Source organism: Otolemur garnettii, unplaced genomic scaffold, assembly GCF_000181295.1.
Source record: "Otolemur garnettii isolate 467f Iridium unplaced genomic scaffold, OtoGar3 scaffold00058, whole genome shotgun sequence".
Classification (NCBI taxonomy): Eukaryota; Metazoa; Chordata; class Mammalia; order Primates; family Galagidae; genus Otolemur; species Otolemur garnettii.
The window spans coordinates 10,001,878-10,020,892 of record NW_003852453.1 but is presented as its reverse complement, the minus strand read 5'-3'; the positions used below and the strand labels follow the sequence as shown (position 1 = coordinate 10,020,892).

At 53.9% G+C, this 19,015-nt stretch overlaps 1 protein-coding gene across 6 annotated transcripts in view; it reads left to right on the top strand.

Annotated features, from left to right (window-relative positions):
* KIFC3 (kinesin family member C3) overlaps positions 1-18,004 on the top strand; it is a 34,905-nt gene extending 16,901 nt beyond the window's left edge. For 5 of the 6 annotated variants that reach the window (XM_012806847.2, XM_012806846.2, XM_012806849.2 and 2 more), the window contains 17 exons: positions 6,366-6,431; positions 6,829-6,972; positions 7,062-7,301; positions 7,831-8,004; positions 8,569-8,716; positions 8,806-8,936; positions 10,808-10,919; positions 11,993-12,174; positions 12,841-12,945; positions 14,383-14,513; positions 14,871-14,994; positions 15,260-15,389; positions 15,485-15,714; positions 16,047-16,181; positions 16,558-16,666; positions 17,059-17,087; positions 17,309-18,004. In XM_012806847.2, the coding sequence (XP_012662301.1) occupies positions 6,366-6,431; positions 6,829-6,972; positions 7,062-7,301; positions 7,831-8,004; positions 8,569-8,716; positions 8,806-8,936; positions 10,808-10,919; positions 11,993-12,174; positions 12,841-12,945; positions 14,383-14,513; positions 14,871-14,994; positions 15,260-15,389; positions 15,485-15,714; positions 16,047-16,181; positions 16,558-16,666; positions 17,059-17,063 (2,166 nt within the window). In that variant the 3' untranslated portion in view covers positions 17,064-17,087; positions 17,309-18,004. Of the gene's footprint in view, positions 1-4,403; positions 4,409-6,365; positions 6,432-6,828; positions 6,973-7,061; positions 7,302-7,830; positions 8,005-8,568; positions 8,717-8,805; positions 8,937-10,807; positions 10,920-11,992; positions 12,175-12,840; positions 12,946-14,382; positions 14,514-14,870; positions 14,995-15,259; positions 15,390-15,484; positions 15,715-16,046; positions 16,182-16,557; positions 16,667-17,058; positions 17,088-17,308 lie in introns of those variants that run through there. The other variant, XM_012806851.2, reaches the window with a different exon arrangement.
* The last annotated feature ends 1,011 nt before the right edge of the window (positions 18,005-19,015 follow it).

Genomic DNA, 19,015 nt, shown 5'->3' with positions numbered 1-19,015 from the left:
CCTGGGCTCAAGCGAGTCTCCTGCCTCCGCCTCCCAAGTAGCTGGGACCACAGGCGCCCGCCACAACGCCTGGCTATTTTTTGGTTGTAGCCGTCATTGTTGTTTGGCGGGTCCAGGCTGGGGATTTGAACCCACCACCTTAGGTGTACGTGGCTGGCGCCCTAGCCGGTTGAGCTATAGGCGCCAAGCCCCGTCTTACCTTCTTAAAGCACTGGGAGTACAGGTGTGAGCTACGGCACCAGCCTTATTTTTAATTTTTTGAGGAGCCACAATACTGTTTTACAGAGCAGCCATATCATTTTACATTCCCACCAGTAATGAATGCAGTAGAGTTCCAGTGATTCCATGTCTTCACTAACACTTATTGTTATTTTTATTTTTATAACAGCTATCCTAATGGGTATGAAGTAGTATCTCATTGTGGTTTTTGATTCACATTTCCCTAATGATTAGTGATATTGAGCATCTCTTTGTGTGCTTAGAGCATCTCTTTGTGGCCATTGCTGTATCTTTGATGAAATTTCTATTCAAGTTCTTTGTGCATTTTTTAATTGGGCTTTTTGTTGTTGAATTTAAGGAGTTCTTTGTATATTATGGATATTAACCTCTTATCAGATGTATGACTTGCAGATTTTTTTTCATGGGTTACCTTTTATTCTCTGTCCTTTGTGGTATACAAAAGTTTTAAATTTTGATGAAAAAAGTTTTAAATTTTGATGAAAATTTTGATGAAGCCCAATGTACCTATTTTTTTTTTATTGCCTTTGCTTTTGGTGTCATATCCAAAAAGTCATCGCCAAATTTAACATGTTTTCTCCTATATATGTCTCCTAAGAGCTTTACAGTTTTAGCTCTTGTGTTTAAGTCTTTGATCCATTTTCAGTTATTTGTATATGGTGTAAAGTAAGGCTCTAACTTCATTCTTTCGTGCTGGGATATCCAGTTTTCGCAGCACTATTTATTGAAAAGACTATTCTTTCCCCATAGAACGGTTTTGGCACTCTTAGGGAAAACCATTTGACTATATATGTAAGGGTTTCTTTCTGGGCTTTCTATTTTATTACATTAGTCTTTATGTCTGTTTTTATGCTAGTTACCATACTGCTTTGATTGCTGTAATTTGTAGTAAGTTTTGAAATCGGGAAATGTGACTTTCAACTTGTTCTTCTCTTTGAGGATTGTTTTAGCTGTTTGGTGTCCCTTGAGATTTCATATGAATTTTAGGATAGATTTTTCTATTTCTTTAGAAAATGTCATTGATGTTTGCATTGACTCTGTAGATCACTTTGGGTAGTATCTTAACGATATTCAATCTTCTAATCAGTGAGTATGGGATCTCTTTCTATTTATTGGTATCATCTTTGATTTCAGCAATATCTATATATCTATATGTATCTATCTCTCTATATATGAGAGATTCTCTTTCACCATGGGTAGAGAACTGTGGCACCTCATAGCTCACAGCAACCTCAAACTCTTGGGTTTAAGCAAGCCTCCTGAGTTGCTGGGACTACAGGTGCCTACCGCAACACCTTGCTAATTTTTTGTATTTTTAGTAGAAGTGGGAGTCTCACTCTTATTCAGGCTGGTCTTGAGCTTCTGAGCTCAGGCAGTCCACTTGCCTTGCCCTCTCAGAGTGCTAGGATTTAGGCGTCAGCCCTGCATTGGTCCTGTTTCAGCAATATTTGGTAGTTTTTAGTGTATAAATCTTTAACCTTTTTTCATTAAGCTTATTCCTAAGTGTTTTATTCATATTTGATGCTATTATAAATGGAATTGTTTTTTTAATTTCTTTTTTTAGATTGTTCATTGTTAGCTATAAAAACGCAGTTGATTTTTATTTTTATTTTGTCTTGCAACTCTGCTGAATTTACTAGTTCTGCTTGGCTTGATTTTTAGATCAAATTAGTTGCCAGTATTTAGATCTTAAGTAAAGCCACATAAAAATCTGGACTTCGTTTTTGTCCTAAAATATTAGATGTGGCACCCACTGCCTGGAGTCAGGTGGCAGCTCTTGCCTTGGGCAGACCTGAGTGTCCTTCAGCACAGCCCAATCCCACACTCCTGCTTCACGCTCTGCTTACCAACCTCACCCATAGACCTTGCTCTGCCTGGCCTCTTATGCATTTAGTGTTTTTCCTACTGAATACCTACTGTGTGTTAGGCACTGTTCTAGGGGCTGGGAGCACAGCACTGGACACAGCAGGTAAAAATTCCTGCCTTCATAGCCTGGTTCTAGCAGCATTATAGCATCTCATTTAATCCTCAAGACAACCTCAAGGAGACAACCTCATTTTTGTTGTTGTTGTTTTGAGACAGAGTCCCACTTTGTCGCCCTCAGTAGAGTGCTGTGGCACCACAGCTCTTAGCAATCTCAAACTCTTGGGCCCAAGCGATTATCTTGCCTGAGCCTCCCAAGTAGCTGGGACCACAGATGCCCACCATAATGCCTGGCTATTTTTTTTTTTGTAGAGACAGAGTCTCACTTTATCACCTTCAGTAGAGTGCCATGGCATCACATAGCTCACAGCAACCTCCAAATCCTGGGCTTAGACGATTCTCTTGCCTCAGCCTCCCGAGTAGCTGGGACTATAGGTGCCCGCCACAATGCTGGGCTATTTTTTTGTTGCAGTTTGGCCAGGGCCGGGTTTGAATCTGCCACCCTCAGTATTTGGGGCTGGTGCCCTACCCACTGAGCCACATGGGCCACCCATCTGGCTATTATTTTTGTTGCAGTTGTCATTGTTGCTTAGCTGGCCCAGGCCTGCTACCCTCGGTGTATGTGGCTGGCATTGTAACCACTGTGCTATAGGTGCCCAGCCAGATAGCCTCATTATACAGATGAGGAAAGCAAGATGCACAGAGAAGTTAAGAGATTTATCCAAGGTTACCCAGCTGGTAAGATATTTATATTAGAACCCCTGCAGTTTGGCTTGAGAATGTGAGTTGTTAAGTACTCTGTCCCTCAGTGGCAGAAAGACCTAGAAGTGAAGGGTTGGCAGTGGAGGAAAGGTAGTTTGGGCAGGGCCAGATCGGCCTGGTCAGCGGTCAGTGGTCAGTGGTCGTAGAGCCATGATCAGGCCTTCCAGTAAGGGCAGTGTGGTTCCAAAGGAGGTGCTCCAGCGGCTGCCCCCACTGACCTCTGGGCTGAGTTTCCTGGAGTGCATCTGGATCCCATGTGTTCCAGCCTTCCTTCTTCCTCCTTGCCATTGAGAGAGCCCTCTTGTCGCTTGTCCTCAGTTGACAGCTGATGATGGTTGGTGGTGCTTGGTGGGAGGTAGGGAGATAATGAGCAGGTCTTTTCAGGAGCAGACAGCTGAGGAAACAGACCTGTGCAGGCCAGTCCCACCCTCTGCTGAGCTTGCTTCTGGGTTCACTAGGTGAACACAGGTCAGTGAGGGAGCTCAGCTCCCTCTTTCCTGAGCAGGGCTGGGCTGAGGCCCCTGAACCAAGCTCACGACTCAGTTGTTCTGGAGCCTGGGCCCCTGAGGGGTGTTGCATGGGCCAAGTCTGGGCCTACCTTAGCCTGGGGTAAATGTCCACACCGTCCTGGGACCATCTGGGACCATCTCGGCAAGCTGTCTGGTTTGGCGCCTGCTTTCTCCTTTGTCCTGGCTCTTTGGCTCAGGACTGTGCACACTGCCCCTTGGTGGTTACTTCAAGTATTTATTGAGTACCTACTGTATGCTGACCCCATGCTGGCACTTGCTTAGGACCCTTCCCGCATGGGGCTTGCAGATATAGATGGCCATTGCTGGCTCCAAGCTGTGGAGAATGTGTGAAGGCCCAGCCCTCTGATCGTGCCATGCCTGGCTTGCACTGTTTCTGGCCCCATCTCCCATTGCTTTCTCTGCAGGCCTCTGTTTCTCTCAGACTTCTTGCCTGTTTTCCCAACCCCTCTGCCTTTAAGAGGAGAAAATTGGTGTCTTCCCTACCAGCTCTCTGAAAGCAGAACCCCCCCAGACCCAGAGGAGGCTGGCTTGTTACCACTCACCATGGAGCAGGCAGGGGTGCCTTGGCCAGGTACCTGTGGTGTCAGTGTGCTGCCTCTCAATCACGTCTCCCAACTTTGCCGCCCACTGCCTGAGACAAGCCGACCATGACCTACTGTCTGACATCAGTGACCCAAGGGGTCTTTGCCAGTCCCTTCCTGAACCACCCTGCAATGGGAGCTGCTCCATTGCAGCCACCTCCTTCTGGGTGCCCTCCCCCCATCCCTCAGAAATTCCAAACAGAGCCCAGGAGCACCCAGGTTCCCTTTGTGATGCAAGAGGGAGCAGGGACTCAACAGGTGGGAGTTGGCATCCTGTCCCCCCAGCAGACGCTGGCAAACCCGCTCTCACCGTTCACCGTGTGGAGGTCTGAGTGCTTGGTGGTGGCGGCAGCAGTGGTGGAGGCGACAGTTGAGGTCAGCACACCCCGTCCTGTGCTGAGGCAGCAGCTTGTCTGGGGAGTAAAGTGTGGGAGGGGGACCCCAAACTCTTCAAGAGGAAGTGGACCCAGAGTGCAAGAAGAATACATATACTTTGAGACCTGCCCCAAGAGACCTATAATTACAGAAAAATATGAGGAGTTTGCCATATATAATTCTACCCTAGAGACCTCTACTTTTTTGTATTGTACTTTGTTTTTTCCCCAGATTTTTCTTTAACTTAACATGTTGATAAGCCTTTCCCTGTGTGATTCAGAACTTGGTAAAAATGGCTGTAACAACTACATGGTAGTCTATGTATCGTATCTATGCACACACTCCTCTAACAGTGGGTGTTCATGGGTATTCAGGCCATCACCAGTTGTGTGACTGGAGAATGGGTGGCTGCCTCCTCACAGCACCCCTGGCTCTCTCCATGGCTCGAGACATTGAGCTCTCCCCACACCCGGTGCTTAGCCACAGAAAGGGGAGTTGGTAGTGAGCCGAGAAGTGGTATGAGCCTTGCCTCCCTGCCTGGCCTGTGGAAGGAACATGTTGGTGCGGACAGTGACACAGGTGACCTCCTGGGGGCCTAGCCGCTAGCACACGTATTTGTCCACCAGGAGACCTTGGGCAGCCTAGCTGGGCCCCCCAGCCTTTCCACTGGGTCTTGCATCTTGGAATACCCCCTGCCCCACCAGGGGCAAGGCTGGCATCTCTGGCCTTTTTCTCAGAGATGGGAGTAGACCCTTGGTCCCCTCCCCCCTGCCCAGTCAGGGAAGCTGAGACCTGACTGCTGTGGCCCAGCCATTCTCTCCAGCCCCAAGAGGCAGGAACTTTTGAGGCCGAGTCCTGCCCACAGAATGTTGTTTGATGACATCTCAGCCCCTTGAAGTAGGGTGATTTTATAAACATCCCTCAAAAATCCAAATGCTTGGCCTCTTTTGAAGGATGAGTTTGGCAATGCTGTGCATACATTCCTACGTGGCCCCAGGCTGAGCGGAGCACGTCGTGACTGCCTCCTCAGGTGACCCTTGGCTGTCCCTCACCAGCCTTACCTGGCTGTCTCCTGTAGGCAGCAGATGTTGTCACCCAGCAATTAGTTGTTGTTTAGTAATTAGAACCCAGTGGTTCTGACTCTCACTGGAGCCTTTCCGTGGTGAGATGTGGCCGTCATGGAACATTCTGCTGATGGATGCTAGCGATGTCTTTGTCTGTCTGGGTTAGTTCCTGAGCAGAGGTTCATGCAGGGGATCTGGGGCCCTTGGGACACTGCTGCAGGGAAGGGTCGCCTTCCTGGGATCTGCCTCTTGGGCTGGCACCATGATGGTAGGGTCTGGATGAGCCAGGTCACCCACCGATGCTTCCTGATGGGGAGTACACCCCCTCCCTTTCTTTCTGACTGCCTGCCTGGCCAGCTCTTCTGCAAAGCAGATGAGGAGCTGGGGCAGACACAAGTCCCAAATGTTCCCTGGCTGCTGGAAACCCATCTCCCTAGACCAACTTGCTGGGAACCACTCAAAGTGGAGAATTCTGGTGCCTGGACAACAATGTGTCTAGGGACTGTAGGGCCTGGAGTTTACACAGTTGAGGGCCCTTTTAAAGAGAATGTGAAGTTACATAGAAAGGCAGGTACAGTACAGGGCCTCTGAAGGAGCCCGTCCAAGGGAGGGGTCCCCTGGGTGGGCCCAGGGTGGAGTCAGGCTCCCCTTGGTTCACTTGCTCTCCAGACCTGGTCCTACAAGGAGAGAGGTGTCAGGACCAGGAGCAGTTTTTCTCACCTGAGGTGCCAGGTGTGACCTGGTGCTTGAATGCAGGGAGAAGGTCCAAGGCTGTGGGAATCAGAAGGGCCTTGACAAGACACATAGCTCACCTCTGGTGCCGGGTGAGGAGCCAGGGCGTGGGTGGGGAGAGGGGACTAGGGCTCATCTTGACCCTGGCTTTTTGTCGGCAGGTGGAAAGCCTGAAGGAGAAGCTCATCAGCCAGGCCCAGGAAGTGAGTCGTCTCCGATCAGAGCTGGTGAGGCGCCACAATGCCGTCCTGAGGTGGGGCGGGGGACTGGCCTGGCCTGTGCAAGGCAAGACCCCATCTCTCCCAGCCCGCAGGTCCCACCCCATCTCAGAAACTCACCCAGAGTCCTTATCCACCCAGTGACTCTGAGGGGAGGGAGGTGAATGCTCATTTGCCACCGTAAAATGGGAGTGTGAACTCTATTATAAATATGACTTCTTGTTACTTTCACACTCAGGAAAATAGAGCGAGGGGTGGGTGCGGTGGGAGAGCAGGCCCTGCTTTACTCCGTCTCGCTCCCCCACTGCCTCGCTCTCGGTTTCTCTATTGAGCATGTCTCTCTTGCTCACCTTGCCTCTCCTCTCTCCCCTGCCACATGCGCCCCCTCAGCTCTACTTCTCTGCAGGGGGGCACTGACTTGGAGAAGCACCGGGACCTGCTGATGGTGGAGAATGAGCGGCTGAGGGAGGAGATGCGGCGCTGTGAGGCCGAGCTACAGGAGCTGCGGGCGACACCAGTGGCCCCTTGCCCAGGCTGTGAGCACAGCCAGGTGAGTGGACACCTGCGGCCCGAGCCCTGCTCCTGGAGGGCTCGGCCCCTGATGGTGACCCCAGCTCCTAACGGCGACCCCTTCTGCAGGAGAGTGCCCAGCTCCGCGACAAGCTGTCCCAGCTGCAGCTGGAGGTGGCAGAGAACAAAGGCATGCTGTCAGAGCTGAACCTGGAGGTGCAGCAGAAGACTGACCGGCTGGCAGAGGTGGAGCTGCGGCTCAAAGACTGCCTGGCTGAGAAGGCGCAGGAGGAGGAGCGGCTCAGCCGGCGCCTGCGTGACAGCCATGAGACTATTGCCAGCCTGCGGGCCCAGTCCCCACCTGTCAAGGTGAGCTATGGCCTGGGCAGCCAAGGGTGGTACCCTGTGCAAGCTGACCTGTGCCTCGGCTCTTGGCCCCTGGTGCCCAGGGCAGGGCTGGCTGTAAGAGGTCCTGGAACATGAGGAGGTACGAGCTGATGAAGGGATCATCCTGCTTCTGTGCCTGGCCTTGCCCCTCCCCTTCCTGCTGTCCAGGGCCAGACATGGAGTAGGCATCCTGAAGCAAGGTGCCTCCGTGTGCCAAGCGCAGACTCAGCATGGCCTCTGCATTCTGCTTTCATCTTTGCCCTTCTGGTCTGTTCTGTATGTAGGCTGGGGCCACAGCCAGGCCTATAGTCGGCTCTCATTAAGAGGAGAAGATTTAAGAACATCCTGTAGCTTTTGCAAAGCCAGGACCTTAAGGCTTTTCCAGTTTTTTCTAGGGCTCTTAAAGGATGTTCCTCATGGTCCCTTCCCATGGCTGTCAGTGTTTCAGGGTCTGGGGTGAGGTCAGGGTGCCCAGATGGTCCCAAGTGCTCATCCCTCTCTCACGTTGCAGTATGTCATCAAGACGGTGGAGGTGGAGTCACCCAAGACGAAGCAGGCTCTCAGTGAGTCCCAGACCCGGAACCAGCACCTGCAGGAGCAGGTGGCCATGCAGAGGCAGGTGCTGAAGGAGATGGAGCAGCAGCTGCAGAGCTCGCATCAGCTGACCATGCAGCTCCGGGCACAGGTGTGCAGGCTGTGGGGACATACCCAGGCCTCTAGCAGGGGGCCTTTAGGACAGTGCGGTTAAGTGGTTGGGACCCAACACAACCTGAGGTCCAATCCTGCCTCTCCTTGATGGCCATGTGACCAAAGGCGAGTTTTGTCTAGGTCTCTATTTCCCTATCTATAATGTGATCTGGTTCTAGAACCTGCTTCATAGTGAGGACTCAAGAGCATGATCCCCAAAGGCTCAAAGGCTCTTTGCCCAGGGCCCAGCACACAGGCTATGCTCAGTAAACTCCACTGCTGCTCTTGTCACTGTCACAACACACGTACTTCCCTGCTCTTCTGGGGCACAGGGCTTGTGCATCTGGTACATACCTGGGATTGTGTTGGTGCTGGAGCTAATGCAGGGAGGTGACCATTGCACAGAGCTCAAAGCCCGTCGAGGGAGGGAGAGAGTAGGCCGTTCTAGCTCTCTACTCCATGCGTGTGTCCCTGAGTGTTCACAGGCATGTGAGGTGAGCGGCGGGGCTTCTTTCCCTCCCGTGCCCCATGGTACTGAGCCTTCTCCTGGCCTGGCTGCCAGATTGCCATGTATGAGTCAGAGCTAGAGCGGGCACACGGGCAGATGCTGGAGGAGATGCAGTCGCTGGAGGAGGATAAGAACCGAGCCATAGAGGAGGCCTTTGCTAGAGCCCAGGTGGAGATGAAGGCGGTGCACGAGAACCTGGCAGGTGAGCTGGCCTGCCGGGCCCTGACTCCTGCCCACTTGCTCCTCTGTCCCACGGTCCCCATCTGCCTCACACCCGTTGGGTCCCCATAGGTGTCCGGGCCAACCTGCTGACGCTGCAGCCAGCACTGCGGACCCTCACTCACGACTACAACGGGCTCAAGCGGCAGGTGCGCAGTTTCCCGCTGCTTTTGCAGGAGGCACTCAGGAGCGTCAAGGCAGAGGTGAGCCAGGCAGCGAGTGGATGACTGCAGGCCATAGGCTGTGTGTGGGGGGTATTGCACCGGGAAGAGGTCTAAAGCTCAAGCAGACACAGTGCCCACCAGGGTTCCCTCCCCAAACTCAGACAAAGCCCCCCAGGCAACACCCCCTACACTGCTGCCCTTAGAGGTAATGTTTGAAATAGACTGGTCAGGGGCAGGTATTTGTTTTACTGTGAGTAGACCAGACCTGTTAACGTTTATCTCAAAAATATTCAAACATGTATCTGTGAGATTTAATTTTTTAAGGCTGTACTTGTACAGTATGAGAATAGCCAATGTTGTTTAAGTGCCTCCTACGAGTTGAGCCTTTTATAGCCGATGGCTCCTTGAATTTGTATGACAGTTCTGCAGAGACTAATATATTTTAGGAATAGAAAATAGTTCTTCTCCTTAAAAAAATTATTACATCAGTAATACATGGACATGGTGTAAAGTTCAACCCTTCAAAAGAGCATCAGGTGGCTGGGCGTGATGGTTCATGCCTGTAATCCTAGCATTCTGGGTGGCTGAGGCAGGAGGATCACTTGAGCACAGGAGTTTGAGACTACCCTGAGCAAGAGTAAGATCCCCACACCCTCCCAAAGTAGAAAAACTAGCCAGGCATTGTGGCGGGTGCCTGTAGTTCCAGCTACTTGGGAGGCTGAGGCAAAGGATTGCTTGAGCCCAGGAGTTGAGGTTTCTGTGAGCTATGATACCACAGTTACTCTACCCAGGGCAGAGAATGAAACTCTGTCTTTAAAAAAAAAAGCATCGGGTGAATAAGAAAGGCCCCTCTGCCACCCTGCCCTGCCCCACTCCCCTAAGGCAGCCTGTCTCTGCATCCCCTGCCCCAGGGTGTTCTGAGCACAGTTAAGCCTATTGGTGTATACGTAGAGGTGTACAGTGGGGCTTCTGCATCCACAGATTCCACATCCTCAGAGTCAACAAACCACAACTTGAAAATATTTGGAAAAAAATTAATAATACAACAATAAACAAAAGAAAAAACTAATATAGTATAACAACTATTTAATAACATTTCCATTATATTAGGTTTAATAATCATTAGGGGTGATTGAAAGTATACAGAGGCTGGGTGCAGTGGCTCATGCCTGTAGTCCCAGCAACTTGAGAGGCTGAAGCAGGAGGATCTCTTGAGCCTAGGAGTTCAAGGCTGCAATGAGCTATGATCCCACTGCTGCCCTCCAGCCTAGGCAACAGAGGGAGACCCCACTCTGAAGTAAGTAAATAAAGTATATGGAGGTTGTGCATAGGTTATAGGCAGATTCTGTGCCATTTTATATCAGGGATTCAAGCATCTGCAGATTGTGGTGTCTGCAGCTGGGCCCCATCCTCCACCGATACCAAGGGACAACTGTATACACTTTCCTTTCACCCCAACATACTGCACATGTGGTCTTGCATCTTGCTTCTCCCCAACCATGAAATGTAACTGGGAGATCTTTACCTACCAGCTCTTTACAGATTCATGAGTTAGGAGGAATTATCCCCATTTTACAGATGAGAAAATTAAGCAAGTGGTCTCAAGTCCCCCAGCTACTCAGGGGTAGAGCTAGAATTTGAGTCCAGGCAAATCAGAGTCAAGTGGGAGTGCCATGGGGTGAAAGCTGAATCCTGGCTTTAGCTTCTTCACAGCTTGAGCTATTGGCTTAACCTCGCTGGGGCTCAGTTTCTTCCTCTGTAAAGTGGGGAGTGCAGCAGTACCTACCCAGAGAGGTGATCGGGATAGGTTGACACATGACAGCACGTGTCAAACACTCAGCCCAGGATGGGCAGTGAGGCAGGCAAGGCTGACAGAGCAGCCCCTGACAGCAGTGTGCGTCTCCCATCAGATAGGCCAGGCCATCGAGGAGGTCAACAGCAACAACCAGGAACTGCTGCGCAAGTACCGCCGGGAGCTGCAGCTGCGCAAGAAGTGCCACAATGAGCTGGTGCGGCTGAAAGGTGATGCAGCGGGATAGGGCGGTTCCGGCACAGGGATCCTCAGCCTGACTTGGCAGTCATCCTGGGTATAGGAGCTCTTATAATCAATCCTGCTCTTATAGATAAGGAAACGGAGGCATAGAGAAATCAGGGAACTTGCCGTAAGCCACATGGCTAGTAAACGGTCCACCTTGGATTCAAACTTGAAGCCACTGCCTGGATGCCCATGGCAGGTTACTCCCCAGGCCCTCAGTAGCTAAGGGGTGTGGTATTGGAGCCCTGGGTAGTGGCTGGCTGGAATGCCACTTGTTTGATCTGGGGGTCTGGTCAAGCTTGGGACTTCACCATTCACTGCACAGAGGTCTGGGAGTGTCTGCTTTATGCCCAGGGTTGTTGCAAACACTGAGGACCCACAGATGGCCACACGGTGCTCATGTTAGCTGGGAGAATGGACAGTGACCACTGATCACCCAGAGAACCATAACACTGCCCTATTACAGGGCTAGGACAGACAGGGGCATTAGGGGCATGCTGGAGTGGATGGGGAGGAGGGAGGGTGAGGCTGTGCAGGGATTTTCTCTTCATTCCAGGAGCATGGGGATTCCACCCAAAGGCTGGAAGTAATGGGTGGCATGATGAGCTCATGCTGCCAAATACCCTGTTCCTTTGATACCCTGCCAGTCATCCACCTGCTGTCTGGTCCTGTGCTGGCTGGCATTGATGGTGCCCTTTTAGACTGAGGAAACAAGTCCCTTGGCTCACAGGCCCAAGGCCCTCATCACATAGCTGAGGAAACAAATCCAGATATCCATTTTGGTGTCTCATTCAGAATTGGAATAGTGCTGAGCTGGACACTTAGCTTCTCCTCCCTATCCCCAAGGCAAAGTTCATACCCTCAGCTAGTCTACTTAGGAAGAAAATGTACTAAATGAATTTACACTATAGTGTGAATGACTGATAACAGCTTTATAGGTCACCTTGTCCTGTGGGACTTTTCTTACATGGCAAGGGACCCCTAGGCCACCAGGGTCTCAGTAGAGGTTGTCTGGTCTTAACCCTGCCTGGGCCCATCTCTTCATCCTCAACCAATCCAGGGAACATCCGAGTGATCGCTCGTGTCCGGCCAGTCACCAAAGAAGATGGGGAAGGACCCGAGGCAACCAATGCTGTGACCTTTGATCCTGATGACGACTCCATCATCCATCTGCTGCACAAGGGCAAGCCTGTGTCCTTCGAGTTGGACAAGGTCTTCTCCCCACGAGCATCACAGCAGGATGTGAGTTTCTGCACAGGGAGAAAGAAGCGTCAGAGTGGGAGGGGGGCAGGATTGAGATGCGAGAAGCCGGGGTCCCTCTCCTGTGGCGGAGACAGGTGGGAAGCTAAGATTGAGGGCCTCAAGGAGAGATCTGGGCATGGCCTCTCCTACTCATGTGCCTCTGGGCCTCTTCCACCAGGGAATACCCTCCCCTATCAGTCCCATAGGCCTTTCTCGGGGCCTCCCAGCCTGGCTCCCAGTGCTGGGCCCTCAGCTGTCTGAGAACCACGTGTCTCAGCATCTCATCCCTGCCCAGACCAACCTGCTGGGCCTGTCTTGCCTGTGCCCTCCTGTTTCTGTGTCTGGCTCTGCCACCTTTCCCCTATCCTCTGTCCACTGGCAGGCAAGCCAGGCCAGGCATATGCCAGTCTCTGCTGTCATCTTACTAAGTATTCTGTGAGGTTGGGAAAGGTGGGCACCATCCAGTCTTGCTAGCCAGGTTGCCTCTAATGTCTAAGGCAAATGACTTGTTAGTCATCAGGTGACTGCAGTCACATGTGCTGTGTTACCGCTCAAGGAGAGTGTGGTCAGAGGAGGTGGGTGGATTTGCCTCTGATAGTGGGCCCCTGGTCCTAGTGACCCTGGAAACTCCCCATTCTCCAGCCTCCCTCCCTCCTTCCCTCCCAGGTGTTCCAGGAGGTACAAGCCCTGATCACCTCCTGCATTGACGGCTTCAACGTCTGCATCTTCGCTTACGGACAGACAGGTGCTGGAAAGACGTACACGATGGAGGTGGGTGCCCGTCAGTGGGTCAGAGATTCCGAGAGAGGACAACCCCCACTGCTGTAGATGGAACTCCCGCATTGGTCTTGGGGGTGTCGTGCTTCATTTGGCCCTACCAGCCTCCAGAAGCAGAGGCTGTAGTTATCTGTGTTAGCCCCTGGGGCACAGGCCTGGGGAGGGGCTACTTTGCCTGAGAGCACTTGTGATGGTATCAGCAGAACTGGGACAGTTGCAGGCTGGGGAACAAAGGAGGGCCCTCCTGCATTATGGCTGCCTTGTGCTGGGCCTGGGGAAGGCTCTCAAGGAAAGAGCGGCCACGTGAAGTCTGTTGTGGGAAGCCCAGCTCTTAGCCTGCAGCTCGTGAGGGACTTCATTTCCCTACTTATAGCCAGTCCTCCTCCATGAGTGGCAGGGAACAGGACCAGGAAGAAGCTTGACTGTGGATAGAGAGCATGGGAGAGCGGGCCCCTGCAGATGTTTTGGCATCTGACCATGTCCCTGGCTCTTGAGGGAGCTGTGAGATTCCCTGGGTCGGGGATGAGGGCAGGCACTCAGTGTCTGGGTAAGAGGAGAGGGCTATTAGCACCCTCTGAGGAGCCTGCCATGGTGGCCCCTTCTCCCCATCTGGACCATGCTTCTCCCTCAGTTCTAGGATTAGTGAGGTAGGCAAGTGGGGGCAGGCCAAGGGGGTGCAGGTGTGCACAGCCCCTCCTGGGTCCCAGCTGTTTGGGGTTGCTTAGAGTTGAGGTGACCCTGTCTGCCAAGCATGGCTGCTGAGCGTGTCTGGGGTGTGTCAGGCCTCGTGCTAGGCAGCAGGGCATAGCTGTGACTGGAATAGAGCCCCTGTCCCCCCCACAGAGCCAACCTGGCAATGGGAGACAGCAGTGAGTGCAAAGCACATCAGTCAGGTGCCCAGGAGGAATAAAGCTGAGGATGAAGAACTGGGAGGGAGGGGCAGGGATTTGGGGGTGTGGGGGCAGCCTTCCTGGGGAGGTGCTATCAGAGGAGAGGGTCGGACTTTCCAGTCCCTCAAGGTCCCAGGTGGGGACTCCAGATTCCCCACTAGAAAGGCAGCCAGCCTGTCCAGCCCCAGGCCAGATGTCCCCTCTGCCTGGATCTGCTAGGTTCATGGCCTACCTGGCATTGAGACTCCTCTAGGCAGTGGCAAGGAATTCATTTATTTCCAGTGCCTGCTCCCAGGTAGCCCAGCAGGGCCAGATCCTTTACCCCAGGGCTCTAAATCTCAGGTCTGGGAGGTGATGGCATTTTAAAGATGAGGAAACTGAGGCCCAGGGAGGTGAAGTTGCTTGCACCTGGTATTTGATATTTTGGAGAGTAGACTGGCATGCAAGTGGGGGCTGGGGGTGATGGATGCCATGTGAGTGTACAGCTCCCCCCTAGTGGAGGGGAGAGGCCTGGCTCACTGGGGCCTTTCTTCCTGCCCAGGGGACCCTGGAGAACCCTGGCATTAACCAGCGGGCCCTGCAGCTGCTCTTCTCGGAGGTGCAGGAGAAGGCATCCGACTGGGAATACACCATCACCGTCAGTGCGGCGGAGATCTACAATGAGATCCTCAGGTGAGAGGCCCAGGGGCAGAAGAAGCCTCGCTAGGCCCACGGGGCTGGGGGTCCCTGGTGGAGAGGAGGGGCTATCTCTAAGCTTGCCTAGGAGGCCCAGCCCCAGACACTCCTTTTCCCCTGCCTGTGGGCTGCACAGGTGACAAAGATGAGACTGGGCAGCTGGGAGCCCTGCCCATTGGGAGGCGGGAACAGCACCATCCACACGTCTCTGGAGCTCAGTTCAGTGCAGGAGGGGAGCTAGAAGAGGACAGTGGGCTCAGCCTGACTACCGCCTTGGAGGTGTGATGGGCTGGGCACAGTGCAAGCAGGGCCCAGAAAGGAGGAGGAAGTGACTGTCCCCCCCTACCCCTCCAGGGACCTGCTGGGGAAAGAGCCTCAGGAGAAACTAGAGATCCGGCTGTGCCCAGATGGGAGCGGGCAGCTATATGTGCCAGGGCTGACTGAGTTCCGGGTGCAGAGTGTGGATGACATCAACAAGGTGTGGGGCTGCTGGGGGTGGGGGGATGTGGGGAGACCTTGCCCACAGCAGAGCTGCTCAGAGGACAGAACCTCGTTCACATGCAGGTTCTGTGGAGTCCCAGGTGTGTGTCCTCAGGCAAGTCCCCATGCCTAAGCTTCAATTTCCTCATCTAAAACTTGGAGGGTGACACCAGACCTCATGGGGTACTCGGGGGACAGGGTGATTCTGAAGACCCCATTCTAAATCCTATGCCTTTGCCCTCCCCTCCCAATCTGCCTGCCAGGTGTTTGAATTTGGCCATACGAACCGCACTACGGAGTTCACCAACCTGAACGAGCACAGCTCCCGCTCACATGCACTGCTCATTGTGACCGTGCATGGCGTGGACTGCAGCACGGGCCTCCGCACCACGGGTAAGAGGGGGTGACGGGCAGCCTGGCCTGAGGACCGCTATGTCGCCCGCCCCCCTTCCCCAGGCAGCCTTGTTTGCCTGGTGCCTTCTCTGCAGGGAAGCTGAACCTGGTGGACTTGGCGGGTTCGGAGCGTGTGGGCAAGTCTGGGGCTGAGGGCAGCCGCCTGCGAGAGGCTCAGCACATCAACAAGTCGCTGTCGGCCCTGGGGGATGTCATTGCTGCCCTGCGCTCCCGCCAGGGCCATGTGCCCTTCCGCAACTCCAAGCTCACCTACCTGCTGCAGGACTCACTCAGTGGTGACAGCAAGACCCTTATGGTGGTGCAGGTGAGGGCCTAGGGGTATGGCCAGCACCCAGACTCAGACACCCCAGGCTCTGCAAAAGGGCTCATGTCAGCAGTTGAGTCAGTGACAGGAACCCTCCCCTCCTCTTGACCCCCACCACCCTGGCCACACGCACCTTTGTACCTCAGACCCTTGACTGCATTAAATCTGCCATCTTGATTGCCCTCTGGCTGTCTCTCTCAGTCTTGTCTGAGAAGTCTTCTGGCATCCCTGGGCCAGAAGAGATGCCAGCTTCTGGTGGCTGTGCTGCCCCCTCCACTTCTGTGGGGGTGGCCAGCTGGCCAGGGTGGGCAGTGAACTCTCGCATCCCCTAGGTGTCCCCCGTGGAGAAGAACACCAGCGAGACGCTCTATTCCCTCAAGTTTGCCGAGAGGGTGCGCTCTGTGGAGCTGGGCCCTGGCCCACGCCGGGCAGAGCTGGGGTCCTGGTCAAGCCAGGAACATTTAGAGGTATGTGGACCTCTACCAGCCTGTCTCAGAGACAGGGTGATGGGCAGAAGGATGTGCCTGTGAGGACCGCCTGAAGTGGTAGTAGGGGCTGGAACTTGAACCAGACTCAGTAGCCTCTGTAGTCCAAGTATTCCTTTTTGGCCTCAGGTACCCCTTGGGTGGTCAGCAGGTCCTGGGATGGTTTGCAGGCCCGGTACGCAGTGCTCAGACTTAAACTAGGACACTCATGTTATGTTCATTATCTCATTTAATCCTTGTAATAACTGAAGCACAGCAAATCATAATGCCGCCCATTCTACAGATGAGTTGAAGGAAGCACAGTGGGGCAGTGGGAGGCAGCCAGGGTCCCTGCTCACCTGCCCTTCCCTACTCACAGTGGGAGCCAGCTTGCCAGACGCCACAGCCTTCAGCACGAGCCCATTCGGCCCCCAGCTCTGGGCCCACAAGCCGTCCTGGCTCCATCCGTAGGAAGCTGCAGCCCTCTGGTGAGCCTGGAGGGAGTGGGCCTGGTGGGTGGAGGAGCCTCCCCGCAGGGTAACCAGGCTGCCTTACCTGGATGGCCTTTCTTTTCTTTTTTTTCTTTTTTAAAACTTTATATAACTTCTCCAGAAACTTGTTTTACAATCTCCTCTACCCCTGGGTATCACCCTTCCAGAGCAGGTCTGGTATTCCCCTGCCCCAGGCCTCGGGCTGGCCCATGTCCCTGATGAGGAGGGAACCCCCACAGGACTAGATTGAGGGCTCCAGTCTCTGTTTGGCCCTACTCATGGAAGAGCCTGGCCAGTCCCTGAGTCCCAAGGGGTATGGGCAGTAGACTCCTACGGGGTCCTGGCCCGAGGCAAGCTCACCAGTGAGACACCTGTCACTTTGATTTCAGCCTGACGGCTAGGGCTGCAGAGTCTATAGGTGAGTGTGGGGCCAGCGGCCCAGGGCTGCCCGCCCACCCACCTGCCTGCCATGGGTTTTAGGGCTGTGCTGGGGAATTAAGCTGCTCAGGCTGGGGCCATCCTTTTGCTGCCTGTTTGTCTATGTGCTTCTGCTGGGCTCCCTGCTCTCGGCTGCACCTGCTGTGTGCTGCCACCCACAAGTAAGGGGACAAGAGGCTGATGATCCTGCTGCTCCTGCAGGGAAGTCGAGGCCGGTGCCTGTGTGATGGATGAGCCTGCCTATGGATCAGGAGCTGCTCCCTGAGGCCTGCTGGTCCGCTCCTCTTGTAGCGCCAGGACCCCAAGAGGCGGGGACCACAGTGGAGGCTCCTCTTCTGTCCTGTCTCCCCTCAGACGAGAAACACGTTCAGAAGGAAACAGTGGCTCTTGGCTGTGGCTCTGGTGCAAATGGCGTGGGCTGGAGGGCAGGCCTGGGCCACCAGAAAGCTGGGCCCTCAGGGTAGGGGGCAGGAGTATGTAGGAAGTGGGCCTCTCACCTGGGCTGGGGATGTGGAGAACCTCACCCAGGCTGGCCCAACTCCCCTCCCCAGCTGGCATGGCCGGACACTTTCCTTAGGGTGTACTGAGGAGCCTCTAGGCAGGCACAGGAGCCATGGGCAGGTTGGTGGCACCGGCCACTGTCCCCCAAGGAGGGGATCCCACAGCTGGGTGTGTACATAGTGTTCCTAGGTGTACATAGAGCGTGGCTCTCCTGCACGGGCTGAGCTGTATTTATGGCTGGCAGGAGACCAGTGGGTAGGGTTCTGTGGCCCCCTCCTCTGCTGGGCACCAGGCTCTCCTTGCTCACTGTCCTCTTGACAGTTTCCTCCCTCTGAAATCCTATTTAAGAACTTTTGGAAACTTAGCCATTTTTACTTACTAAAATAAAAGCCTTTTTACACAAGTATAGTCTGATTCTGTGAGTCCCGCTCAGTCCAACCATGGGGGGACAGGACATTGGCACACCCTGTGGACTTGCACTGCCGGCTAGTCAACATGCAGACCAGGAGCACGTGTCCGGAACCCTGGAGGGGGAGCCAGCACTGCTTTCTACCCTGGGTAACTTCTGTTGTTATGGTCAGTTACCTACTATGTCCCTACAGTAACCGACCCAGCCAGTGGTGGCATCAATTCCAGGTTATAGATGGAAAACTAAGGCTCAAGAGAGCATCATAGGCTCATAGCCTGGACAAAATCGTGGCTGGGCTTCTAGCCCTGCTGCCTGGCATCATTGCCCACCCTCTGCCCTGGCCCAAAATGAGCCCTACCTTCTTCCTAGGGCCTGGAGGACCCTGCCCACCGGAGCAGCCCTCCTCACCCACTGTGGGGTTGGACTGGCCTGTATCAGGTCTCTGCCTTAGGGGAACCTGTGGAAGGGCTCAGTGGGATCTTCCCTCTCTGACTGGGGCTAGACCCCCCAGCGAGGGCAGGGGACCCACTCTGGCCCCACACTAAGGGCCCTGGCAAGGAGAGCAAAGAAAACTGTTCAGAGGAGGTGCCAGCTATCCTTTCAGCCCTACCCTTGGTAGCACTGGGGGACTGGGAGGGTATCGAGCTCTGGGCCAGCATGCATGGCTGGGGTCTGCATCCTGTGGTTACAGCTGTTGGGTCTGGGTGTCTGCCCGCCTTGGAGGAGTCTGGAGGATAACTGAGATGAGGTGGGGGATGGGCTGGTGGGGGCCACCCCTCACCTGTTTCTCCCAGTCATTGAGGATGGTTTCTGTCTCTCTGTCCTGCCCAGTTGGGCTGGACTGGCCCATCCTGGCAGCTCTTGCACTCTGCTGCCCCCTGCTGGGCACATAGCCCACAGGGCCTCAGGGACAGTGTCTCATCTCAGAAGAGCCCAGGGCAGGCACTCCTGGGCCTGGGAGAGTCTCATGGCCAGAGATAATGTTCCCCAAAAGGAAA